General features: G+C 41.7%; 1 protein-coding gene across 4 annotated transcripts in view; it reads right to left on the bottom strand.

Moving 5' to 3' along the window:
• Window positions 1–14,294: 14,294 nt before the first annotated feature.
• Window positions 14,295–27,632, bottom strand: part of mgat4c (mgat4 family member C) — a 104,019-nt gene continuing 90,681 nt past the window's right edge. For all 4 annotated transcript variants that reach the window (XM_058646060.1, XM_058646062.1, XM_058646061.1 and 1 more), the window contains 3 exons: window positions 19,974–20,125; window positions 18,268–18,415; window positions 14,295–17,809 (listed from right to left, as the gene is read on the bottom strand). In XM_058646060.1, the coding sequence (XP_058502043.1) occupies window positions 16,653–17,809; window positions 18,268–18,415; window positions 19,974–20,102 (1,434 nt within the window). In that variant the 5' untranslated portion in view covers window positions 20,103–20,125 and the 3' untranslated portion in view covers window positions 14,295–16,652. The remainder of the gene's footprint in view (window positions 17,810–18,267; window positions 18,416–19,973; window positions 20,126–27,632) is intronic.

The raw sequence follows: 27,632 nt of genomic DNA, 5'->3' as shown, positions 1-27,632 counted from the left end.
TGAGGCGCTTCCGTCTGGCCTTTAACTGAGAATAGAGTGACTGGGAGCTTTGAACTTATTTCATTCACGCATATTCAATTAGAGACAGCAGTTTGTTTGTTTGTTGACTGTGCTACTGTAGTTGTGGATAAGTTTCTTAATTTGGCAGGTCTTTCGTTTCGTATATTCCTATCTAACGACGTGTAATGAAAAATATTGGGACATATTTCCTTGTGGCAGAGAATTAAGGAGAAAAAAACAATAATGTAAGAGGATTTTCATTTAAGTGATCACAAAGAGAACCACCCTAAAGTCAGCTACTTTAAACTAAAGTCCCAGGAAATAGTTGAATATTCTCAGCAGGGACGTGCTTAATTGCAAAGGTTTTGTTGTTCCCTTTTCTCACCTGCAAATTAAAAGCAATTATGTCTCTAGAAGAAAGAGACTGAATCACAGGTTAGGACAACAGTTCCCAATGGCTGCTGGTCTGCTGTGTGTGTTATGAAGCATTACTTTAATACAAAATTTTAAAAAAATCTGCCCAACCTTAACAATTATTGAGATTCTTTGACCTCTTTATTTTTAGGTGCAGGTTAAAAACCAGCAGGTGGCAGTACAACACAAACCTAATCCATACTGTGGTTGATGAATAAAAAAACAATTACTGTATTATATCAGAACATTATTTTGCTGTTCTGTCACCAAAATAATCTGAAACATTTATTCTGCTCAAACAATAAGTCTGATTATTCCTGGACAGTGGAGTATTTAAAAGATTGAGGCTTCAGTCACTCAAGCTGCTTAAATGGCAGCGAGCGGAAAAGTGGTTACACGGATGACCCCCGAAGGTCATAAAGTTTGATCCTCACAGCAGCCAATTTGTTGCGGTAAATGACCGTGACTTTACAGTTTCACAAGTATAATATATATATATATAGCTTCAGTCAGTTAGTTAATGAATAAATTAACCCGAGGTCTTCAGCAGTCACAACACTGAAGTCTAATTGGACTGCAGCGTCACAAACTTCTAAAGTGCGTGTCAGCTGAATTGTTGTGAACTCTTTTCAATTTTATAGGAGATTTAACCACAAGTCACGGTGCAGATGTAATCAACACGGTTTGTCTTTACATGGATGAAGTCTCCACGTGCAGAGATTGAAGCAAGTATGGAATTGTGTAACTTCCTTGATTCAATGGTCAATTCAAAGACTTCAGATTCAGAGTCAAAGATTTAAGATCTTAAAGCCTTTTCCTAAGGAGTTTAAGGGTGCATTCACACCAACCCTAGTTCTTTTGCTCAGACAGTCCCGTGGGAGGTGTGAATGCCCAACCCAGGAAGCGGACTACAAGTCAGGGCATTGCGCGTGTTGAACGATAGCCGGTACGATAACTGTTCGGTGCAGGAAACAGAAGTTGCAGAACCTTATTAATTAACAAATGAGTGATTTTCTCGGTCATTGTTTGTCTCGTCTTCTCCTTCAGTAATTCTCGATGCAGCGCAGCCACAGAGGAGGAGGGGAATACGTTACTCAACAGGTTTGGTTAGTTTCACTTAAAGGCAACATAGACCGGAAGCTCCAATTAGCGCTGCGTTTGTGTGTGTGTATCTGCGTCATTACCTCGTTTATGAAACCACTATTATGAGATAATAGTGTTGTATTGTTTTCCTGGGCTCTGCGAAGCGGATCGGCATTTCCTTAATTTGATGTCGTCATCAGAAATCCTCACCACTCCTCTCACCACCGTAGTGCCTCCTGGTGCGGGCACTAGTCCGGGCACATCCGGTTGCGTACATTCAACCGCAGAAGAAGAAGAACTACTCTCGTTGTAGCTGCTGAGATGCAGAGCATCCACCTTGCTAGAGGGGGAGCTGTGTATCTGAGAGCTGGCCTATCTATTACGTCACTTCCAGGTACCTGGCCAATCACAGGACAATAGGAATGCTCTCGTTGGCTGGCCAATCACAACACAGTCCACATTCTGGGGGTGTGGTTTTGGTCTGAAACAGCGCGGCTGACGAGAGCGTCAGTGAGGAGATATTTTGATCGGCTCGTTTGCAGCGATTAGGAGGTTTTTAACCATGAAAACAAGTTAATATATGTAAGTAGACCTCCATAACTGTGTGATACAAGCATTCTATGTCGCCTTTAAGTGCAGCGTGAAAGTAAACTCGGACCGGCTGAATGTTGCAAGTGAACCAAGTCCCCAGTCGTACCGAGTCTGGCAGTCTATTAGATGTGAAAACGACCTAAGTCTCAGTCAGATTCTCAGGATAGTCCAAGACTAGCAAACAGGAAAATCCAGCTCTGGTTTAACAGCAGGCCTAAAAATTAAAGAGACTCAATTTATCTTTATCTCAACATCATTGCAGATCTGTCATTTTTTGCTAACTCGTGGGCCGCCTCAGCAGGTGTCTGTTAATATAACAACTTCTTTGACACTGGGAAAGTTCAGACTTAATATGCCTCCCACATCCACAGGGCAATTTGCACCCCGTGTGAATTCATTCAACTCCATTAAAAACTTTCATGGGCATCTGCCATTGCCGCGATGTCCGGGTCTGCCCGTGTTGTTCTTCTCTCTACGCGGACGCCTCTTAAATTTAGCTCCAATTTGAGGTCGGCGGATGTTGGCTGACAGTTTGAAACTTCTCAGTGGGATGCTGATTAGCGTCTTCACTCCCGCTCAAGGAAAGTCATTCTCTCATCTGGACAGCGTTGCAAATTGTGTAAAAAAAAAAAAAGACAATCCGATCAAGATAATGGCTTGCGAAGGAACGAGATTAGCTTCCTCAGAGGGAAATCTGATTGTGTGTACACACAGAGGCATAACCAATGCGACCTTGTTGCAGGAGCTGGCTGAAAAAGTAATTAGACCTCACAAATGGGAAGCATCTCTTAAGCACCACCTTCAGCAGTGGCAGTGCAGGGTCAGCTGTGAATAGCGGCCTCTGGTTGCTAACACTAACAGATGGAGCCAAATTGCACCAAAAATACACAGCCTGCAAGATCATATGTTACATTTCTACAACCACAGATACGTGTCAGCCCAGAATGTCAACATAATAGTGTTGCCTATATCAAAATTGCTTTTGGGCTGAAATGAGGCTAATTATAACCCCATCCTGCTTATGAATGAATGTGGTTAGACTTAGTAGTAATGGAAACAGCAAAGGAAGTGATTTTGATTTCAATTGCAAACTTTCTTCAGGTGATGGAAACCCAACTACTGTTTGTGTCAACGTCCTCATAAATACACAGGGAATTTTGCCTCAAATACTGCATTAGAAATCATTAGAAAGCCATTGCCACGGGGTCACATTCAAACATACTAAAAATGTAACGTTTCATGTGGTTTGCAGAAGATGTGCTAAGAGCAAAGGTTTCCTGTGAGACCAACCTGCTTAAAAAGAGCGTCATCCACACACGGTGGATCATTTTACCACATCTTACAGAAAAAAACAAAACAACACAGTGCATAGGTATTTATTCATTTCAGTTCAAAACACTTTATTTGTCCTCAGGGGGCAATTCACGGGGGAGGGAACAGTTGTCAAGAAAACACAAAACAAGCCAGCTAAGTCCTAAAGAAGTTGTAAATAAAAGCCAAAAATGAAAATATGTTAAACAAAAAAAAAAAAAAAAATGAGGTGCAAATGGTGTGAGGTATAAAGTTGTTCTTGTATCAGTGTAGCAGGCTCGGTGGAATCTTCCAGAAACAGAATAAAACACATTTAAAAATCTTGACATAAAAAGACAAACTTTTGTGTGCGTTAAGTCTTTGCTTTATGCCTTACCTAATAAGAAAATAGTGGGTTGTGATTCTACCCCGCCGCAGAATTACTGTGTGCTAATTTAATTATGGGTTGAATGCACAATAGAAACACAAAAGCTAAATAATTAGGATCTTAAAACTTGACCCTTTTCAAGACGGTACTCTCATCATGTTTGATTACATTGTCCTGTTGGCTAGATTCCAAGCTGAGTATCTATCCCTCAATTGTTTAGAGCCTTTGCTTTTCTGTTTCTCCTGAGGGCAATTGTTGTGCATGCTTGGTAATGCAGCCTCAGTCACTATAGCTGTAAAGATAAAACACTACCTGGGTCAAACAGGTACATTCTTCAATAAATTGTCTTTATTTGTCTGGAATGAATTAATTAAACACAACCTTTCGTTGGTTTCTTTGTTGATTTACCAGTGTTGAAACAACAAAAACGCCCTCTGTGGCAATCTGATAAAGACAAACAAGTGACACCTTATTATGGGTTACTGCCTGTACTGAGTACATCAGCTGCCATTGTATATATTGTCATCTGATGTTATGCTAATTGTATTCTGTCTGACACGGTTTCATCGATGACAAAAATAACATCATTTTTTGCTTGACGTGATGATCGCTATTAAAAAAGGCCAACGTCACTACTGATAGAATTAAACATATCTAAACTTCCACTGACTCTATCTGGGTAGAGACTTGCTTGCACTATCCATGTCTCCAATCAGGGCCCACCTCCTTTGTACGGTATGTTTAAAGGCTGATTGTGTCACAGCACCACATCTCAACTGTGCCATTTTACAGAATATTTGACAAATATGTCGTTCCACTGCTGAGCAATGAGGGGTGGGAAAGGTGCACCCGCCTTTGAAAGAACACATTTATCCAAGAAATAGCCAAAGCAAAGCTAAATAACAGAAGCCTACCCTGTTTCAACTCGACTGAGTAGCCGTGGAAGTAGTAGAAGCAGTACACGAGTGTCCATTGCATGCCATTAGTGATATGTACTGCTTCCAGCTGCAGCTCCATTGCTAGATGAGAGCAATGATGCAAAAGGAGAATCCCCTGTTGACCCGCACCATAATATTTTAGTTCAGCCTCCAGCAATGGGTACTCACCTTCATCAGACTGCATCCTCCAAAGGAGACAGCCACTGAATTGAAACGCAGCTAATGTAGATGCCCTTGCGATGTCATTTCGGCTGCTGAAATGTTCAAATTATGAAATACGGCCCCTACAATTCCCAGAGTAAATACACTTAAAGCTGCTGTCAATTTTCCAGTCGCCCACAACTCTTTATCCTGTCAGAAGCAAGAACTCTTCAAAGAGCCGGTCCACTCTGCTCATGAGGTTAAGCCTGCCCCACACTGGAGGATTTTCAGATCTGATGAGAGTATAAAACCGTGTGAGACCACAACTGACGCTTTTCAATGTTTTTAATCCTGAGAAAGCGCAGACTTGACGACGCAGGACCACACGAACTTTCGATTACCGGGAGGAGATTTCAGGGATTTGGGATCTCACAGAAAATTGCGTGATTTAACGTGACTTCAGAATATAAACACATTTGGAGGTGGACTGTTGGCATTGTTAGTTAAAAGCTGTTGTGCGTGCAATGTTTTGTGCTGAGAAATTTAAAACAGTGGATTAAGTCAAGACTGAGAAGATGGAATCAACTAGGCTTGTTCTGCTAAGACCTCTTAACTGTTGTTCAGTCGTGAATATCAGACATGATTAATACTAGACTCTGATGCCAACAGTGTGCCAACACAGTACACTCTTTCAGAGAATCATTTAGTGGAGATGTACAAGAATTACAGGGCTAACAGATCATCGGTGTGTCCTCTGTCACACACTTGACTGACTTTATCACTAGCCTTATTAAAGACTTAATATAAGTGGATGCGTCTGTGCTTAAAGTTCGTCTGATTTACACGGCAAGATTGAGGCAAAAAAGCTAAAAAAAAAAACACTGCGTCTCCAAAGATCATCAACTGCTTTGTACGATCCTACAAACCACAGATACTGTACGTGTGAGCCCAGGCTTCTGAGAACTAAATGACTTATTGCTTATTTACATGTCTACAGATGTTGTTATGGCAGAGCGGGTGCTCTTGTGAGAGAACTCGGTAAGCCTCGTTACGGCGCCGCTTGCAGCTCTGTGTTGCACTCCACTGGAGTTGCTCAGATCTTTACGTACGTCTGTTTGAAATTGAAATAGCTGACAAAACGGGCTCACACCAGCACGCCTACGCACACACCGATGATTGAATGGCTCTGTCTGTTCATACATGCCGTGCGTCTACATTGTGTGGAGATGCGTTCGACGCAGCGGCTGATGCCCGGAGAGTGACACATCTTCCAGTCTGTGGCATGTCTTGATGTTATAAACAGGCTTCACAGAGCCTTGGTAATTGCTTACAAGCGTTGCAAGGGATAGTAGACCATGTAGCGGGTCTTCGGTTGGTTGACAGTATGTCAGGCTTCGTCTTTGGGCCTGTCTCGTCTCGTTCCCTCCTCTGAACTCGCCACCCACTGTCATTATTTCTAGCCTCGGCCTTGTTTTATTTTTTTATTTCTTCTGGCCTACATCTCCTGTCACTCACAAGATGTACTCGGACGTCCCTTTCTATCGCAGTCACCCGATTTCCAGATCCACCTGCTAACCAGTCTCCTCTTTTCAATCACCTGAGCCTCCTCGTACCTGTTCCCCATTTCTCAGGTCAGAATGTCTCTTTGTATGCGTGTCTCCCGCTGTACCTGCTACCTCCGTGTTTCAACAACTGCTTATCCACCCATCTGTCTGTGAGCCCATTACTCTTCATTTTATCAATTAAAGGGATAGTTCAGGTTATTTTACTCACTCCCCAGACAAAAGCATGAAAGGCACACAGGAGTTGTTGATCCACTGCTGCCTTCTCCACTGAGTTTTTTGTGACTTTTTTTAAATCCTCCCTTCCGATGCAGCTCTTCTGTTAGGTTCAGATCTTCAGTTTTAAGTTGGAAACGGCTGCTGATCTGCAAGATGATGGAGCACATGTGTTCTTAAAGATATCTTGTTTTCACACCTGATAGTCCACCAGACTCGGCTCAATTGGGGGTTGAAACATTCAGGTAGTACAAGTTTGCTTTCACACTGCACTTACGTGAAACCAAACAAACCTCTTGAGTATTACTGAAGGAGAAGACAAGACTGATGAATACAAAAGACGATCGTCTGTTGGTTAATGCACTGCAACTTTTGTTTCCTCCACATAAGAGCGAAACATGGAGCGGCATCAAATCCTATCTGAGTTTGGTAGCGCATTCACACCTACCCAAACAAACCGATTTTTTACGAGCAAACGATCTAAGGTTTGATTAAGAAGGGCAGGTGTGAATGCACCCTAAAACTTAAGGTGCAGATTTTCTGTTAAGTGGCTCGCACGTGTGTTCCTGCACATCATGAATGAGCCCATGCCTGCCTCTCTTATCCCTCTCATATGACTATCACTTTAAATGTCCTTCACTGTAGCCGCCTGCCTCCAGTGTTCTCACCATCTATAACACTGTGTCTCTTTACCTGCCTGTGATAATTAAAAAGATCCCATGACTCCCACACAGAGCAATGGCAGCAGCAGTTGTTATTGCTTGCCCTTCAGCTGGAAGGATCCTGTTGGCCAGAGAGCTTAAGGCTTTTGTTCTAAGAAGAGGAAAAAAAAAAAGAAAAAGAGAAATCAGTGTCCAGCCTGGGCACTTTTTAGCAATGTACCCTGGGAAATGTGTTATCTAAGCTGCACATGCAAGGAAACCCTGGCACTAATCTTTAATTAAGGCCCTTTCAATTCCAGAAGACATGAGTCCACGAGTTTCTGTGGGGGTAGATACAAGGCAGTGAGCAGCAAGGAAGGTCGGACAACACATTATATGTTGTGCTGAGCTCATTTTGTCCCATCAGAGTCAAGGCTCAGTCAAACTGCCGATATTACGCCCGGCTTTGCAGCTGTTTGGCTGATCACAAGACACTGACACGCAGAGAGAATGAGTTGTTGTTTTTTCATCTTGCGAGGAAAATACTATTTAACATTCCTCGCAGTGACAGGATTGAACAACAGCGCTGCGTACGATTTGTTTTCCTCACAATAAACCAGATTGCTGCGTTTCCCCGCGTTCTTGATGAGACAATGCCTTGTGTTTACTGTGCGAGGATATCAAGGTGACTGCTCTAGCTGCACTCGCTTGTTCCTCTCACTCCTCTTCATCTTTTCTTTTTTCCCCTTTTTGGTAATTGGCTGTGGATCTCTTGTTGAAAGAGCCAAGTGATAAACCTGCTGGTACAACCAGCGCGCCCCTGAAGCTTTTCTTGTGTTGTGACAGCTGCTGCCTGTGTGATGTTCCACAAAAAGCCCCCAAGACACAACCTGTTTCATTCTGGCTGAAGATTCACATAAAAAAAAAAAAAAAAAGAGAGAGACAAGTCTCCTGTGAAACAAAACGGGACTTGTGTAATTGTTTTGATTATTCCTTCCCCATGTTCCCAGTTGGGTGAAGGCATTACAAAGCTGAAAGTGGAGGTTTAGGGAAGAAGGGACTGAGGAAAATTCGCAGCACATCTCCCTGCGGCAATATTTGTTCGTTGGCAACAATATGAGACAGATGGGAGGGTGGTGGTGCTGGAGTGGGGAGGAGGGTCACACCTTTGTGAGGCAAAGCAATTGGGAGCGATTAAATCCTCATTCGCCGTAGGGACTATCCACATTGAAGCAGGAGCTGGTTCCAGCAGAGCCTCCAGCGCCGTTCCTTTTTATCTCCGCTCCTCATGCAGACCTTGCAAATGCAGTGGGAGAAGTTGAAGTGATGCATGCGGCGTTCCGTGGGGCTACCTTACTGTTAATGTTGAACATCGTGACAGCAGATTAAAAGAAGTTCCTCACTTGTATGTACCACTGCAGTGGATCATGTGTGCAGCGCGAGAGAGCGCAGCTTGGAGGTCTTTTGAAGTGTGAGACACTGACACATCAGCGCTGACTGCAGCTGAGATTGTAGCCCCTTCACAAAAGGGCTCACCAAATAAAGTCGACATCAACTTAAGTCCATGATATTGAAATCGCGCTTGCTGCTTTAACCGTGCTTTTTAGACAGCCGCTTCCAACTGGAAATTCAAATTTGTAAAATCACTCACTCTCCCAAACCAAAATCCATAGAGAAAATTGACATTTTTAGCTCACAGGGTGTGTGTGATGAAGCGGCTTACAAAGCAACACTAACCAGTTGAAAAAAACCTGTTTAACAGTGAGATAAAGCTGTAATGATATTGTAGTCTTAGGTTTAGGGGGTCAATAAAGGATCACTTCACCCTCAGCCACTTCGATCCGACATTTGGGTTAAATAAAAAGCCATCCTCTTCCTTTACCGTTGTGAAACTGGTTTATTGGCGAGCAGCGGGGACAGGCTTCCTCCTGTAAATGGCTACTCATCAGCCCAAGAGCACATGAACAGTGAATAGCACCTCGGTTACAGGGAGACACAATCTCAGGTTCCTGGCCAGGTTATTACGAGTCATTCATCATCTGTGCCTGCCGTCACCTTCACTTCAATACTTTTAAATCCCTGTACTTACCCATTCGCCCACCGACGTGTCCTCAATCTTCCCACATGCATTTGTGCAGCTGGAGTCTGGGCCCCACGAAACACCACAATACAAAATGTACAACTCGAAAGCTATCGACGGGCTTCGATGAGGCACCGCGCCTACGCCTCGATGGAAGTAAAAAAAAGTCAAACGCTCCATTACCACTGTTCTTTTGGTTTGCCGCACATGCGGTTGCCGCTGCTTTTTTAATGGAAGGACGGCAAATGTGAGGAGGAATTAAAATCCTTCCACAGAGGCTCATTCCCAGAGATACGAGAGAAGGACAGATCAAAAGGCAAATGGGGAAATCCGCACATTCCATTTCAGTCTGATATCATGTGGGTTTTACCCTCCTGTGTAGGTAGCACCATGGTAACCACAGTAATTGATTGACCAATGTCTCCTGCTGTGCTCAGTGCATGTCTTGTTATCTGGGATATTGGTTTTTTTTTAACTCACTACCCTGGCCCCTTTACAGTGTACATTAGCTGTGGTTTTGCAGCCACCCAGCCGTCATGTACACTTACCTTTCATTTGGTTCTGGATGACTTTGAAGGACAGGCTACGGAGAGGGGAGTAAAAGACTGTGACAAAATGCTCAAGCGCTCTGAAAAGGTGGCGGCGCTGTGAAAGCCTCAAGGTGAAACCAGGCTGTATTTTAAAAGTAGAGCTTCTATCAAACATGTCATGAAACCCAAAATATTTGTGGTTTTGTTTTGTGATCCTTTGTTATTTTTTCCCTCTGGGTGTTTTCATAGAAGCAGTTTTCATAGTAGACGCGTACATTTACCAGATTCTTTTATATTTAACACACAATGAATGGTACCTCAATTTAAATACAATATGCTCTAAATATTCCTTTGTAACTTGATGTTTAACAGTTTTAACATTTGTGTGAAAGTTTATCTCTGAAATGAGTGGTGCACTCAATCTGTGAATTATTTATAGATTCCAAAGAGATCTGTCATTCAAGATATGAAAATAGACACCAGTTTTTAGACTGGGGAAGGGGAAGTCCACTGCAGCTGGGACGGTCAGGCCTCTTATACTGGAGCCTCCTGTGCAGGACCAATCAGCTCCCAGGATCCACTGAAACGCCCACGTCAGTTAATCACACATGCACACCTGCAACTTATCACACACTCACACACACACTCAAAGGGGGAGAGAGAGAGAGAGAGAGAGAGAGAGAGAGAGGGTGAGTGAAACGCACACACAAAGAGAGGGAAAGCATGACCCTGGCACTGGTTTATAAAAAGTACCCTTGTCATTTGTGATTTAAGTTAGTTTTGCCTGTCAATGAAATATGTCTGCATATGAATTATAAAATTAAATTCAGGGTTCATCTAAAAACCTAAAACCATGTGAGTGCTATCTTTATTTTATGTCTTTGTTATTCATATGCTTCCCCCGATGTCTTCGACAGTGCACTCTACTCTACTGTATGTAAGAAAATGCACGACCTGTCTTGACAAATCCACAAAGAGCATTATTCTTTAAAAGAGCACAATATCCCCTGAGCATCATCTACACACCTTCATTAAGTATGCATTTAAAAAAAAAGAAGAAGAAGAAGAAGAGGGAAAACGCATATGAATATTGAAATGAATAATGTATGATTTTTGCTTTTGGGTACAGAAAGAGCCGAGTCAAACAGGCTTGTATTCACTGCAAGTTTCAAGGATGTCAGTTAACACTCGCCTTAACTGTATGTCGTGTCTTTCTTATTTCTTAACACTCAAAGCATGTTCAGGCAAAGACAACAAAAGATGACACTTTGTTTTGGAAACATTATGTATAAAGTGTGTGTTTTCCCCCTCAGGGTTATTCACAGCTCATACTCCGACACTGACACCGCAGACACATTCAATACCGCAGAAAACACAGCACGAAAGGTTCAGCATCCATTTGTTTAATCTAATTTCATTTCAAGTACAATAATGTATAATACAACATTTGAAATGACATGTGTGTGTGTGTGTGTGTGTGTGTAAAAAAATATAGGTCATCTTACATTACTGTACCATTTAGAGAACAACAGAAAGGAGAACGGACACAGAAACAACATCTTACCACACTTGCTCCACTGAACGATATACAGCACACGTGGACCTGTAGTAAGGTCGTACTGGCCTCTACGTACAAAACCAAAACAATGTCATTAGCGGTTCGTAGACCCTGGTGCACAAAGGGAGTTGTTTAAAACCACTGAAAATGCTTTAATTCATGCACTTTGTACATGCTCCACTGGAAGACAACTCACATTTCAAACGACTCAGGACCCACAGATCATATTTCACATTTATCACTTCAGGAGGATTGGACCCTCACGACCTACTCACAATAAACTAAACAAAGACAGTTTCCTATACCTTCATATCCCTGCTCCCTTTATTCTCTCACCCAGAGATCTGTCCATGCAGTTAGTGTGTGATTCTTCACAAACGGACACTTATTACTCAAGAGGAGGAAAGAACAGCTTTTAATGAAGATACAGTAGGCAGGATTTCTCACTTCTGTGTGTTTACACTGGACATGCTTGATGAGTTCACTGTGCGTTTGTGTGGCCTTACTGAAGTGATAGCACACACTGTAACTCAGTCCTGTCTCGAGATAGAAAACTTCTATATTCAAAATGCAAGCGATAACACAAGAAGTTTGGTTATATCTGATGTGGGGTGATTTTGATTTAGCAGATGCTTGAGGTCATTAATGACGCCTGAATTACAGATTCTACAACCCTGCATATGAAAGGAGTGTGTCTTTCCATGCTCCTCTCATGAGAGGGCAGAGAGTACTTTAATAACCTGTAATTGTAATTGTGATCCTGCCTACTGCAGCTTTAAGCGCTAGTATAACTGATCCCGTTAACGCACTGTAAACATTACAAAGACGCCGCCGAAAGCAAAGAATTTATGCAGCTTTTCTCGTCATCCCCCTGATGTAAATCTGTCCATAAATCTGCAGCTACTTTTAGCTAGCGCCATATTTCAACTGAAGATCATTTGTCCTCCGGCAACATCCGCCCTAACAATACAGTCGCTCAACTTGGGCAGGAGGCGTTTCCCTGCCATCTATTACACTTGTAAAACAGCTGCCCTGTGGTGACATCTTGTGTTTATAGCTCAAAAGCAGTTAATACCGGGCTGAATTGGCAACATGGTGCGCATCATAAAGAATACCACACAGACACACACGCAGGACAAAGCCTGTGTTTGTGAGCATCATCCATTCAAACAAGATCCCCTCCACAGAGCCGATACATGCAGGTCACAGAATCATTCTCTAAAATGAATAGCTGCATTCCAAGGGAAACGGTGAGGAGGAAAACAATAAGCCACATTGTGTGTGTGTGTGTGTGTGTGTGGGTGGGTGGGCGGTTTTAATTTCATTTCAAACGGCGCGCGAGGATTTGTGAAGGATTTTGAGGTGGCGCGACGGTACCATCCTGTGAAAGGTCTCAATCTGTGACCAAACAAGGCCTCGACAGAGGACGCGGGACATGTGGCTGTCGAAAAAACAGCAGAGCAGAAACATCTCTTCTACACCTCGTGTTCCCGAAGAACGTCAGTGGACTTTTCCTCTTCGCTGCGTTGTTGGTGTGATGCGGCGACGCCATTTCAGCGAAGAAGCTAATCTGTCGTCTCCGAACATCGCTCTCCAAGAGGTCGTTGTTTCCCCAAACATGGAAAATGAGAGAGGTGTTGTCAGAGTACGGCATCAGGGCAGTGATGACTCCATATGTGCATCTCTGTGTTGCAACAGGAGACTCCACGTGTGATATTATAGGCTATTGGTTTCAACGTGTTGTTCCATTTGGTTGGATGTTTCCCTGGAGTACCCAGAGTCCTTTGAAACACCCCTGGTTTATTGACATTGAAAAGTGACTCCCAAACTTGGAGGTGCACCCAGGCCAAATGAAAACTAATGATACGTGAACTTTGAGTACGGAGTGGATAATGGAGATAAAGTGATAGTTCCAGTTTTTTTCAAAAGTGATAGAGCATCTCAGGTTGATTCATGATGCAGTGTGCAGGCACTGCCCTCGGCGCTGCCGGTGTCACTACCTCACACAAACACTCTTAAGAAAGCGATTCATTTGCGCTGTCGTTGACCGACGAGTGCAAAATTGTTTGGATTCTGCTGATGATTGGGAAATTGTCATTGTCATCGTCAATAATTCAATCTATAAATAGTTGTATTAGTGCATTCGTGAACAGAAACAACTGGATGCTGGATCTGAAAACCGACTTTTTTTTTCCTTTGAAAAAATAAAATAGTCAAAATTGTTGTGAACTACTGACACAAAGTAAGGTGAGGACTTTGGAGAGGGTCTTGAGATGACGGCGAGGTAGCAGCAGCAGACAATATGAAGTAAGAGGAATTCACAGAGGCAACTGAGTAGAAGCAGAAGCATTGGCGTTGAGAGAACGCAGCACTAGGGACAAGACTGGATTGAGATCCTATAGCTCCAGGGGAGACTTTGTGTTGCTGGTGTAGAGCGTGAGGGAAAACACAGACCAATTTACGAGGTGAAAATGATGAAACGATCTAAGAGCAGACCTGGCCTGTTCTTCACTGTGCAATCTAATCTGAGGTCTTTGGAGAACATGGCCGCAAACAAACATTGTTCTCCTGTCAACTGCCTGGACAGAACATACAGTGTCTGGAAGAGAGCTCAGCCCACTCACACGCCCCCAGCCACAACTGAGAAGATAATTACAGCAGGAAGGAACATGTGAAACAGACAAGGTTAGGCATGACATGATGAGGATCAGAGGAACCGATGACCTCTGACACCTCGGTGGTGGAATTTCAAGGGAGGGAAATAATTAAGGGCCAAATGGGGACCTTCTCAGAGAGAGCCAAATCCCCGGGCTACATTTTTACCGGCTTACTATCTGTAATAAAAAAGACTTGGTGACATAATAACTTTAATTGGATGGTTTCTAAAATGTTGGTTAAAAAAAGACAAAAGATAGAAAAAAGCTACACTTAATAACTGCTTTCACTGATCATTAAATAATAAGTGGTTGAAAATGTTTTTAAAAGCAAGAGTAAACACAATCCCATACTGAATAATTTACAGGTATAATGGTATATTATGGGCTGGAGTCTGAACTGACTGAATGGATGCTTAACATCACCAGTGCCAGGCTCTGATTGATCTAAAATATAATTCAGATTAGAAGGATTACAGAGGGGCTTTTAAAATACAAGCTAGAAAGTGAACTACAAAAATCAAACATTTGAACTCTTACTTGGCTCAGATGCAGAAGGTTTGAGAGCAGGGTGCTGCCCTTTAGGGATGCAACACACTTTCTTCTTGACTTGAACTTGACTTCTTCACCTAGTAAAAGTTTAGTCTATGTTAATTATACATATATACAGTGTATTCCAATTATTTGTATTTCATATATTCAATATTCATACCTAAGCTGGTGTTTGATTGCAGCACTGATTTCATTACAGTTTGTTTTCCCCTCACTATTTGTGGTCGCTCTTTTCAGAGTGACAAATAAAACGAGTCGTTTAGATTTCGGCTTGTGATGTCAGACTTCCCATTCCCAGATTTGATCAAAAAAATTCCTCTTCTTGGTCAAAGCCAACGCATCTGAACCGTGAATATACAGTACAGGGCGTTACATTTAAATGACGATTGTGTTTCGGTCGCCACATCTATCAATGTCCATTCATTCTCACGGGGTGATTGATGAGAAATGAACATTTCATGAATCTCAAGTGAACTTTTCTGTGCCCAGATCTGCCCCGGTTTCTACAACAGTTTGATGAACGAGAGCCAGTATGTCGTCAAGTATCGGTGCTGGATTATGTGGTTAAAATAGATTCAGTTATTCTGAAACATATAACAAAAAACAACACCACATTATTTGATATTCAAAACACCTTTGCACTGGGATAAATATCTAAAAACAAAACCTTATCATAAATCCCCACTTTGAATTTCATTATGCTCGAAACAATCGGGTGTGTGTGTGTGTGTGTGGGGGGGGGGACAAACAAACAATAGGAATAATGCTTTACATTTGTTAGACTTAGACCTCCCCACACTGACTGCAGCGCTCCCATTCAGTGCAAGTGGAGACATAAATCTTTGAAAATGGGTCACAAATATATCGTTTCATTAAAAAAAAGCTTGTTTACTAAAACAGAGAAAGAGTAGTGAACAAGTAGGACTACATTCACGCTACACTCTTTTCATTAAATAACCCTCCAAATGCCTGCCATCCACACGACCCCCAAAAATGGAGATGTCTCACAATGGTGCTAAATTCATTAAGGAAAACAAAAGAATAACACAGTTATTCGTATTTACTTAATAACCGTGTCTGGTTCATAACAGAAATCCCTACGGACTTTGCACCACTGTCGTGTGTTCTACTTATTGAAACTAGGAAATCAACACACACATCAGGGCCTATTTTCAACAGCCTATTGATGTGGATTTAGTGAATATGGTGGACATAATTTTGACATGAAATAAGCTACAGCATGTGTGTGTTTGTGTGTGTGCGTGTTTTAATGGTTATCGATGAATCTGTTCTTGGACAACAATGAGGCACCAGAAAAACATCAGAATCAGACTTCTATCAGACATGGCAGTACTTGTTGTTCGGATCACTTCATGTTGGATTTGGTCTTTTTTGTACAATTTGTTCATGGTAAAATAAGGAACCAAGAACGAAACATGTCAGTATAACAGGGCAACCACTAGAACAGAATACTGAATTATCTAATAAAGCCTTATGGAAAAGCTTAAAAACGTACGCTCATTTATACTCTGAGGTTAGTCGAACAGTCCTGGATCAACTGTGAAGATGCTCCACTAAGATTATACAACTTGCAGGTATAAAAAACTATTGATTGATTTAGCAAACAAAATGAGCATCAATTAACACATACAAAAACCAATAAATAAACCTAGAAATACATACGTGGTTCAGGTTGTCGTGTGAGACACTGACACACAGTGCCGGATATTTGTGTGCCCCCCCCAACCCAAGATGGACCCACTGCCCAGAATCAGAATAAGACAGGGTTGTATGATTTCACTGAAAACATGGCGGCCAGTGGGGACACAAGGGAAAACAGATTTTAGCCACAGCAGGCCAACAGGGGCCTGCAGGCAGTGCTGACTGTGTTTCAGTATCTCATACAAGCACACTTGAAAACAAATTGGATCTATCAGTTTAAATAATAATAATAATAATAATAATAATAATAATTCTTTGCCTCTACAGCATACTAAAAGTCTGTGTATAGTCCTCACTGACTGGGAGGTTGTGTAGTCCATAAACTTATACTCCTTATTATAAGCCATTCTTTCTGACTGGCTGTCACCACGATGCGTACACACTCAATCTCAAAGGCAATCTTGTGGTCTACATCAAGAACCTCAATGTTGCCATTTTTAAACTCCCCTAATGTGATATAGGAAGAGCACTGTTTCCCTTTTTTAGTCCCGACTAGTTTCTCCCCTACTTCCAGAGCTCCGTGGTGAAGAAGGTCATTCTGCCTGTCGTCAGAACCCGTCGCAATCTTTATTTTGCTAATTTTGGTGGACTTGTTAAAGACTATGACAAAGAAATCCCCCGTGGAAGGAGGCTTCCCCCAGAAATATTCATCCACTGTGCTATAAGCCTTGGCGGCGTCATAGTTTTCAAAGACATTGATGTTTGTGTGAAGGCTGGCAGGTGGGTTGTCAGGAATGTCTATCGAGTCTTCCTCAAAGTCGTCATCTTTCAGTTTGTTCTCTGCTCCCTTGTAAGACGAGTAGTAGCCCATGTGCTGGAAAAGTGAGGGCTTGAAGCGGATCACATCCTTCTGGGCCAGCAGCCCTCTGAAGTGGATGAGTAGCCAGTCGCAGGGCATTTCCTGGTAGAACATGAGGAGGAAATGAGCCAGACGTGACAGGTCTCTGGAGTGGTAGAGCTTCCCGATGTAGCCCAACTTGGAAAACTCCAGCATCACCCAGTAGGAGCCTTCCCTTGACGTGATCACCTTCTTCAGTGCTGTCAGAAAGTTCCTAGAGCAGCGCACGTCGTCCTCCAGCATCATGTAGAAGTGGGAGAGGTTCGTGCAGAAGTTGAGGAGGAAAGCATAGTCGACGTTCTGCTTTGAGCGGAAACGGACGCGGTCCTCGGGGTCATTGTAGTTCCTTTTTAATCCGTCCAGAGACGGGTAATACTCCTCTGGCGCCTGGATCACCAGGAGGCGGCCCGCTATGATGTGGTGAGCAAACTTCCTGGTGATTTCCTGCACCAGGTTCTCACACCACACCAGGTCAAAGTCGGCCAGGTGGACCACAACCACGATCTCTTTCAGTTCCTCGTAACTGGACTGATCAAAGATGGATTTGATAGTCTCCAGGAGGTAGTTTCCTCTTTTCCTTTTCACGGATGACAGTCCAATGGTAAGATACTCTGTAAACAAAATTAAAAAAACATGTTATTACTGCAAAAGCTGATGCAGATAATTAACGTTTTGGTAAAATATCAGTATTCGATGGTGGGTTTTTACTAGGTTTGACTAAAACAACCTAGTAAGTGGACCTGAAGTTTTATATCATCCATTTTTCTTCAGGGAAATTTGAGCTGGAATGCAGGTGCAGTTGAACAACAGAAATAAACATTTGGCGGATGAAATATGGTGTAATAGAGAAGAGTAATGTGTAGTGTTTAATTTTCAGGTACAAAAATCTCTGTGGAGCAGTTACATTTTACGATTGCGTTTATTTCTCGTCATCATTTTTTGCTTTTTTTCTTTGAAATTTTAGTTGCGACCGTTACTCGTATGCACGGCTGTGAGTCGGTGTGACTCCCCTGAGCTTATGGAATAATATTTCAATGTAAATTCCACTTTAAAGAAACACTAAACTTACTCTTGCGGTTGAGCGGGGTCCCAGCAAGATAACGATACGTGACATTAATGGCTCCGGAGAAATTGCTGAGGTCTCTGAAGGTGTGAACGTATCGCTCCGAGCTCGGAGGGTGGACCGACGCTTCCCTGAGCTGCCGTTTATCCTCTTCCTGGAAGGCATCGTGAAAAACACAACATTACAGCACATTATGAGCAACAACTGAATAAAAGCAAGTTACCTGTTGCTTCACTTTTTTCCCCCTCATCTTTTTAACAAAGAAAGACATTTGGTAATAATCACACATTTGTGCGCTCCCAGTGGATGAACATGTTTATTTATTTCATTTTTCTTGTCTTGGAAGGCCCCAATAAGGTATATTATGAAATGTATTTGTCTGCTACATTTATTTATTTATTTATTTATTTGTATGTATTTTAAAAACATGTATTTTCTTTATCTCTTCCCTCCCCTATATTTTCCTGTGACATAACTAGCTTCCATCTATCTGACTATATACCTCAAAGGTGTATGTGGTTAACATTCACAGTTAGGTTAGATACAATTTACTTGTCTGGTTTGTTTTTATTAATTTATTCAGCCATTGTTTCTAAAGACTGAGATTCGGTGATAATCACAAATACAGGATATCTTCTTTCTTTCTTTGTTTCTTTCATTCTGAAGAACAAGGTGCTTGTACTTGTCCACCCACTGAACAGTCCAATCAAGCCTAATCAAATATTTTAAGGCAAGGAAAGAAAGAAGCCCCAACATCACACATTGAGCTGATGCTAGGCATCAGTGGAGAGAAATATTATTAATTTTGTGCGCACATTATACCTATTTCATGGGAACTAATTTGTATTTTGTGGCCCATGTCTGTAGATGAAAAATAAACATATCAACAATCGAACAATAGAGAAAGGGGAAACATGAACCAACAAATCCAGGCCAGTGCAGAAACACACAGGGATGACACAGCAAAATAACAAAAACAAATACCCCAAAGCAATCAAACAATGAAACGTAACAAAACAACACAACAATAAAAATAGCCAAGATAGAACTAGACTAAGCCTGCACAATGAAACCCAAAAAGGTAAAAATGGCACCAGGAAAAATTGGGGACAGAGAGGAGAGAGACCAGGAGCAGGAGTGTATGAGAGCGAGGGAGAGGATGAAACCATTGAACGACAGACTCAAGTAAATTAGGATAGTCAAATACACTAAAGGAGTCGCCTATGGAATTTCAAAATTCAAATTACAGAGAGTGCGTATGAGAAGAGATATACGCTGTCTGAACGACAGCAGAAAAGAGAGAAGTGGTGTGAAAGATGGAAGTTCTTACGATGAATAATTCACATGAAGAAAAACAAAGAGGCAACTTGTCTTCTTGTACTTGTTACATCTTGTACAAACTTGAGACAGTGTGTGTTTTCATGAGACTGGTCTGAATAAAGGAATCCTAAAACCCTGACTTGAAAGGAGCCGAACACGTTAACTCCCTCTTAACAACTATAGACATAGAGAATGAGAGCGGTCGCCAACTTTGGATGACATCATGAATACAACATACAAATGAAAATCATGAACATTTAAACATTTCCTTAACACACAGGCACTTTTAAAAGATAAAAGAACACATTTGATTTCCAAGGCATATTTGCTTTTGATCTGTGATAGTGGTCTATCCTGTAGCCACCTGGAAAGTCCTTGCTGATAACACTTACCAGCACATAGCCATCTTCAATGTAGAGGTTCAGGAAGAGGAGGAACGTGATGAGGAAGCCGAGGAATGGAATAGTGGAGCGTTTCCTCAGACACCTCATCTTGTCCAGGGATTTCCACACCAGCCTCATGTTGAACACTCTGTCACCAGGATCTGCGAGGGACAGACACGGCAAACATCATGTTAGACTGGCACACTGTCGCCCTGCGTAGGGTGACCAGATCCAGGGTTCCCACCCTTTCCTTGAAATCGTTCTCCAGGACATTTTCAGCTGCTTCAGTATGACAGACAAGTTGTCACGGAGAGAAAAACCTCACACTTGTGAACCACAGTCTATGTTGCAGACCAATACGAGCAACACTGTTCCACTGAAAGTCACTCGTTTAGTCTCTGGACTCTGAAAAGTCGCTACATCTAGCGATAAAGTCAAATGGAAACACTGGGTAGCAGGACTGCTCTGAGGGGACACGTCACGTAGAGTAATGAGCCAGCTAGAAGCAGAAAAAAGAATCATTTTCCAGGATAACTTAAGCGTTTCCAGGTTTTCCAGGACATGTGGGAACCCTTAGACCCCAGCAAAGTAAATGAGGGACAAGGAGACATTGTGGGACGCCTGCTCCCAATGCTGAGAGGTAGTGCAAAATGGTTAACTTAAAATACAGAACCATTTTTTTCCCCACACTTTTGATCATTTACAGGTATAACGTATAAGAAATAAGTAACTAATAAAGTATCTGTAACTATGGCTGCAGCTGTTTTTTGCTTTTTTTTTTCCATTGTTGCTTCCTTAGTTGATCTATATGACTCTCCTGCAACTGCACACAAAATATCAGAAAAGGCAAAAACAACTCTGACGAGTAGTTTCCTTGTTCTTTGTTGTCACTACATCATCTTTCCTTTGCTGTATTTTCCATCCCAACAGGGAGACGGCGTCCTGCGTTTGCCAGGTTGACTGACATCAGTCCTGCAGCTCCGCTGTGACAGTCACCCTCCTATTTCACAGCCATATGATCAGATGTATACATTTACTTTGAGAAAAGCGATTAAAATACCCTGACATCATAGGATGTAAACGTGTACCTGGTTACTCTGACCCTGAGGTGACCCTGATGTACTCATGTACTATGAGGTACCACCTTGTAGGTAACAATGATATTAGTGCTGTAATTCAGTTATAATATAAGACTAATACTTTGCTGTTATTGCAGAAACTACATCGTCTTTCCAGGTAAAACACAATATTAACAATATTATCGTAAAAATAAGGATTGCATGTGGGGAAACAAAGGGAGATCAATGTTATCATATTGTAATATAAACAGATTTGACATTTGTCTAAATTTTTATGCAGCAAAAAAAACTTTAAAAAAAAAAGAAAAAGTCCAAAGTCAGAGAGTCAGATAATAAACACGATAAAAAAAACGTGTCAATACCAATACGGGAGTCTCAGAGTTTGCCTCAGGTCATCTGTCGCTAATGAAACAAGTGCATCTGTCTGTGGTTATTGGATAAAAGGAGCTCAGGACTGTAAGTCTGCATCCCAAAACTTTAATATTTCAACAACCAGCAGATGAAATTCAACAATCCGATGCTTTTATTAAGTTTTATTGTCATTCCAACACACAAAGCCAAATATCAAACCTAGGTGCCATTATGAGTTAAACATAAAACTCTCTCAAATATAACATGCAGAATAAATATTCTAAAGACAATATTTATTAGCATAAATAAAATATACTGAATAAGTTCTTTTAAAGCGTACAAAGTCTATAAAGCAGTATGGCTCATCTGTGACTCATGAAGTCTGGTAAACTGACTGAAAAGTTTCTTTGCTGCAGCAAGAACTCAAACCCTTTTGGTCCCACCCTTGAAAAAGCCGTGCTTACATTTATTAGAGACAGTGTGAGCCTCATAGATGACAGGAAGAGCTCATGGCCACCAGAATAAAGCTCACAAGGTCCTCTGTTGAATCTTCCTTGATGCCTTGGTTAGTTGAGAGCATTTAAAAACAGACATTTTATGAATAAAATGTTAAATATACTACATCCATATTTACAAGAAACATTAAAACGTCTATGGGTCATGTGAGCTCTATTTTTTATTTGCTCCACCACTGTGAACCTAAAGGTGATAATTGAACATGTTGATGATGTATATATATATATATATATACAGTATATGCTATTGATAAAAGTGTGCATTCTGTACAAGAAAAACACTACCATAGGGAAAATGGACCTTTGACCAGTTCCTGTGCTTGTGAAGCTGCTCAAAGAAGTTGAGCTTTTCTAATCTTGCAGCTCGAGCAAAGCAGAGCGATGCATCTGCATTAAGGCAGAGCGCGGCATCGCAGCATTCAGAGTCAATGGGCTGCGTTTTCAGGTGAAGCCTCCACTGCATAATACGTGTGAGTCGTCAGGCGCAGTCACAACATGTGTGGCAACTCCTCCTCGCAACTGCACAGCAGAAACTGATGCAACAGCAGCAGCAGCAGTCTAACATTGCAGCAATGGCACTGGTCTTTTCTTTGCCAGCAATTAGGCATCAGCATGTACTTTTGATCCACGGCTCCGAAGCCCCCGAGATGCCTAATGGAATACAAACTACATCTAAGCTCAGTTCAGTGACCACCACTCACAGATTGATCACGCGGACCAGGAGTCGGTCTCACTTGGGATACAGTTAGTCAATATCTCTTTGTGTATACTCTTAAAAACTAAAATTAACATATCCATCCTCTGTGGCCTCTTCTGTAAAATCTCCAGCTCAGTGGCCTTTAATGGGCAATTCTGTCTTTATTATTAGTCTTCATGACATACAGGGAATTGCTCCTACTTTAACAGTGGCTTATAACAAAGTAGGGTATATGGTTAATGAATGACAGGCTTTATTTGAAGATGTGAACTCACACAGATCATAAAAATATCTATATGTATTTATTATGTATGAATAAATAAATGTAAATTCAATTCTTATTTCAGTAAGTTACTGTCAATTGCTGTTATTTGTTTATACTACCATTAGGGGGCGCCTATTAATGGGTCGTAATTCCTGCATGCGAGCCATAGTTCCTTTTCGTTGGAGGACAGTCTCTGAATATTAGGGCTCAGAGGCTATTTAGAGACAATAATTATCACAGAAATTGAATGCAACAAATGATCAGTATACAATGCCTATCAGTATAATGTGCACTGCATACATAAAGATTCATCACTTTAAATGCTGTGAAGTTCACAGTAGAACTTTCGGTCTAAAAAAACAATATTAAACTGTTTTCCTCAAAGTTTCTTTATCTAAATAACAATAATTTCCGTGACGTTATGGCTTCAACTTTAGCCGTGTCCTCCGCCACTTAACAGTTCATCACCATAACTACCCTTCAACACTGAAGGTACTGAGTCAGAGAGATAGCACTTTACCGAATAAGTGTCTTTATAAACGTTCATCCAGCAAACAAAAATACAACAAATACAAAACATAAAAAAGAAACGTTTAATTTAAGTGCTGTAAAAATAGAACCGGAAATAGTGCTATAGTGAACATAAGTCATATGCTCAAAACATCTTTGACAACAAAGTGGGATGACAGACCAGTCACTGAGAGATTTATATTACAGCCTATAGGAGGTGATGCGACACTATCGGGTGCCACAGATGATTAAGTTTGACTGTGACATACATAAAGCTATGGGGCAGCTGTCAGTGCGAGCGAGCTCTCCACCATATATACTGTATATATATATACCACGATGTCACACAGTAGAAATAATCGGCTATGACAGTGATGTTATGATGAGTAGAATATTACATACTGTGTGTTCTGTCCTGGACACCACGTACAGGTAAGTGCTAAAGCGGAGTGGCGTGAACAATGACTACGTATAGAATAATAGCAGACGGGGAGAATATGCTTTATTTTCTTTCATTTGATTCACAGCATGTCCCCAGAAAATTGCTAGAGTTGTGCTGGAGCGAGCCGAGTGCTGCATGATGATGAGAGGAATCATTAGAGAGCCACTCTGGAGGAATCTCAGCTGATGGCCAAGAGCCCAAGAGTCCAAGTGACACGGCAGCTCAGGTAGCGCTCGTTTCTCTGTGCCTTCCTCAACTCAGCAGCAGCAGCAGCAGCAGCAGCAGCAGCAGCAGCAGCACAAACATAATGTTAAGACATGTGAGCTACAATTAAACTCAAATGATTCCTTTGTGTCATCCAGGGAGAAATGGCTTAAGTTATGGCGGTAGAATTGGAGTAAAAATGATTTTACCGCAGACACATTTCATAAGAAAAAACGGTTGAATTCTCCGAATTGTAATGAAATCTTGCTTCAGCACTTCCTATGTTATCTGTTTATGGAAAACAGCTTTACGCAAAAAGGAAAAGAGATCATGTCACCGCACAATTCAATATGGTAGTTACTTTTACATGAACCACTCTGCCAGGACCAGGACAAACACACACAGTCTTCAGTATATCAAGACAACAGGGCAGCTGTTGTGTAAAAACTGATGGAAGTCCTCAAGAATCTATAAATACACAGATATATACCGTTGTTATGCGACGGTTCGTGCTGTCGGAATAATCCCAACGGTTTCTGAACGCTAAGCTGTTGCACTTCAAAGCCAACGTGTAGTCATTACGGTAATGTCGCGAATCAGCGTCACCAGAGAGGAGAGAGTTGGAAACGTGGCCTGTTTTTGCACATTGGGACAAAGATTCAAACAAAAGTTATTTTAAATCCGTTTTATACGGTTCTCATTTTTAAATTTAGCACGCACAATCTGGTGTTCGTGTACAACTACAGTGTAAAACTTTTTGTTTTTCTTCATCTCAAACTATTTCAACATGCAGGAACCTGTAAATAACTGACAGATATTGAAAGTTATCCTTGAAAAATGGGCAAATGCACTTACTCATGGGATCATTTTCTGGTCCTTTTATGGTTAAAATATGCAAAAAAAGTCCAGACGGACATTTTGAGGCTTAGGTGTTAAAGGGTTAACAGCGAGCAATCTGAATCACAGCACTGTAATATTGAATTATTCACATATTTCCTCAGGTGTTTATCACAACAAAAGTGAAAAAAACACTCCTTTAATTACAATTCAGCATGGGACTAAGATGCTGTTCAAGATTAATGATATGAATCAAACACAAATTGATGGTTTTACTCCTATACGGCATGAATCTAGAGTGGACGATGTGTGTTTTAATGAGTATTTCGTGCTGGCAGTCACACACACACACACACACACACACACACACACAGCCTCACATGTCCCCTCTGTGCCTTTTCAGGACACAGCACACTTCCAGCAGGCAAGGGCTGTTAAATATCTATTATGAGCTGTGTGTGTGTGTGTGTGTGTGTGTGTGTGTGTGCTGGGTGGAATAAACCACAACACCACCTCCCTCCTCACTACTCTTGCCCAGAAGCATGTCTCAAAATTCATATCCGCCGTCTGTCCCGCAGTCTTTTTTGAACATGTTTCTCGTGGTAACAGGTTAAAGTCAGCCTGGTGGCACCACAGTACGGACAAAAGCTGGAATGTTAATTAAATTGGGATTTTAAATCTTTAAGCGTTGCACAATTCAATATAATTTAACTCTATATTGTTATACGTCTGCACTTCAGTAAAAAAAAAAAGGTCCCACACTTCTGATGCCAGAACCTCCTAATGACAGTTACTACACTTGCACCGGGAATAGATAAGACGGAACACACACACACAAGTGAGAACCTCTCCAAGGAAATGATCACCTGGTTGTATCACATCATGACTCGTGCCTCGGGGTTCTGAAATGGCTTTCTGCTGGGAATCTTCTGCCCATCAATCCCTGACATCACACCATGCTGAGGGCTATTATCTCGCAGTGCAGGTAGATACGCACGCAGGGAGCGAAAACCAGAAACAAAGGAACGAGATTAGTGTTAACTATTCACTAAATGAAAAATATGCATGTTCCAAATGTCACCACCGAGTAATTAAGAGCATCAAAATCAGAATTTGAGACTGAACGAACTGTCAGATCCTGCAGCTGTTTGGTTCAAATATCAAATTATTTTTTTGGGGTTGTAATTAATTGCAATCACATCTTTTTGTTTATACTGAGGCTTATAATTAATGACGTTTAAACGTTAAGTCACTGGATTATTGTAGAATTAACTGGAAAGGAAGGATCATTAAAACATCCTTTCTGTGAAACACAAGTGGAACTCGCACTATCGGGAGAAAACCAAAAACCCAGGTCAAACTAAAGAGCCATCAAAGCGCTAACCATATTAATTTTAATCACTTAGTCTTTAAAATTTCAGCGCTACGGCGCTTCACATTGCTTGAAGAAAGAGAATAATGATGATGAAAAATAAAATGTTTTAGCCCCCTCCATGAGCTAAAGCCAACACGGGAAACTGTAAATAAATGAGAACAAATGAATGGGCAATGGAAAGAAAATCCACATTTTTATCTTGTTATCTATTGTACATTATTTCCCCCGGGCATCCTGCACCTTGAAGATATGAAGACGGCTCAGCACAACTAATCAATTAAGCCTGCACATTTGAGGGGAATTGGCAGTTGCTTTGCGTCAGGCCTTCAACCATCAAACTGCTTGTTAAGCCTGACTAACAGTCGGAAAAACCAAAAGCAAGTCAATTAGCCATGATGAGAAACAAAGGCCATCAGCATCCACCCCCCCCCCCCCCCCCCCCCCCCCCCCGCCACATGTTTGATGAATTTATTAGCAGTTGTGTGAATGGCGAATCACCACATTCGCAGTGCTTTATATTCGAGGAAACAGGGGCCTAGTTTTTTTTATATTTCTCTTCCAAGTCCCAGTTCCGCTGCGTTCCAGACAGAAAGTACTTTGGTGAGCTATCTCTGGATTCATCCTCAATGTCATCCACGCTTGTCTGGCAGCCTATATGAGATGACTGATCCAGAAATTGTCTTCCTTTTTCCCCTGCTACACCCCTTCCTCTCTGTAATGGTGAAATCTGATGGATGCAGACTTGAAATGGAAAACAAGGATCTCCCCTGTGTGGCGCAGCCTATTATGGTCTGGCCCGATGTGCAGCCTAATGTGAAGAATTCTATATCACACAACACAGAGACACTCACACACACACACACAACACAAAGAACTAAACAAACAAAGGGCCTTCCATTCCCCTCCGTTCCCCTTTCATTCGTAATGGCTGGATTGTTCTCCTGCATGCCAACGATACCACTTTCTCTGTTGAGAGCGGTGAAAGGGGGAATGAAAAGCAAGGGGAATGAAGGGGGGAAGAAAAAGGGACAGGATTGAGCAGAACGGCACTGACATGCCACAAACCTTCATTTAAAGCCGCATTGTTGGAATACTGTAGGGGGGGACAAAAACTGCAAACCTGAATCTGAAACATCTAACCCAATAGCTTGAAAAGGTAACGATGCACTCCATCAGCGTGATAAATTGTGTTGAATTCCAGCAATGAAGTGGAGATATGGAAATAAAAATGTTCCTCTGGGAGTCAGGCGTTCACCAACCTGGAGTTCCCCTGCACGCGTTATTCAGAAATCAAATTAACCTTTTAACAAACACTTTTTCTTGCCAACTTCAATCAACTCTCAACCTTTTATTTTTTGGCAACACTCTTTCTTTCTTCACACGTGAAGCTGTG

This window comes from Solea solea, chromosome 12 (assembly GCF_958295425.1).
Source record: "Solea solea chromosome 12, fSolSol10.1, whole genome shotgun sequence".
Classification (NCBI taxonomy): domain Eukaryota; kingdom Metazoa; phylum Chordata; class Actinopteri; order Pleuronectiformes; family Soleidae; genus Solea; species Solea solea.
This window is presented reverse-complemented; position numbering and strand designations above follow the sequence as displayed.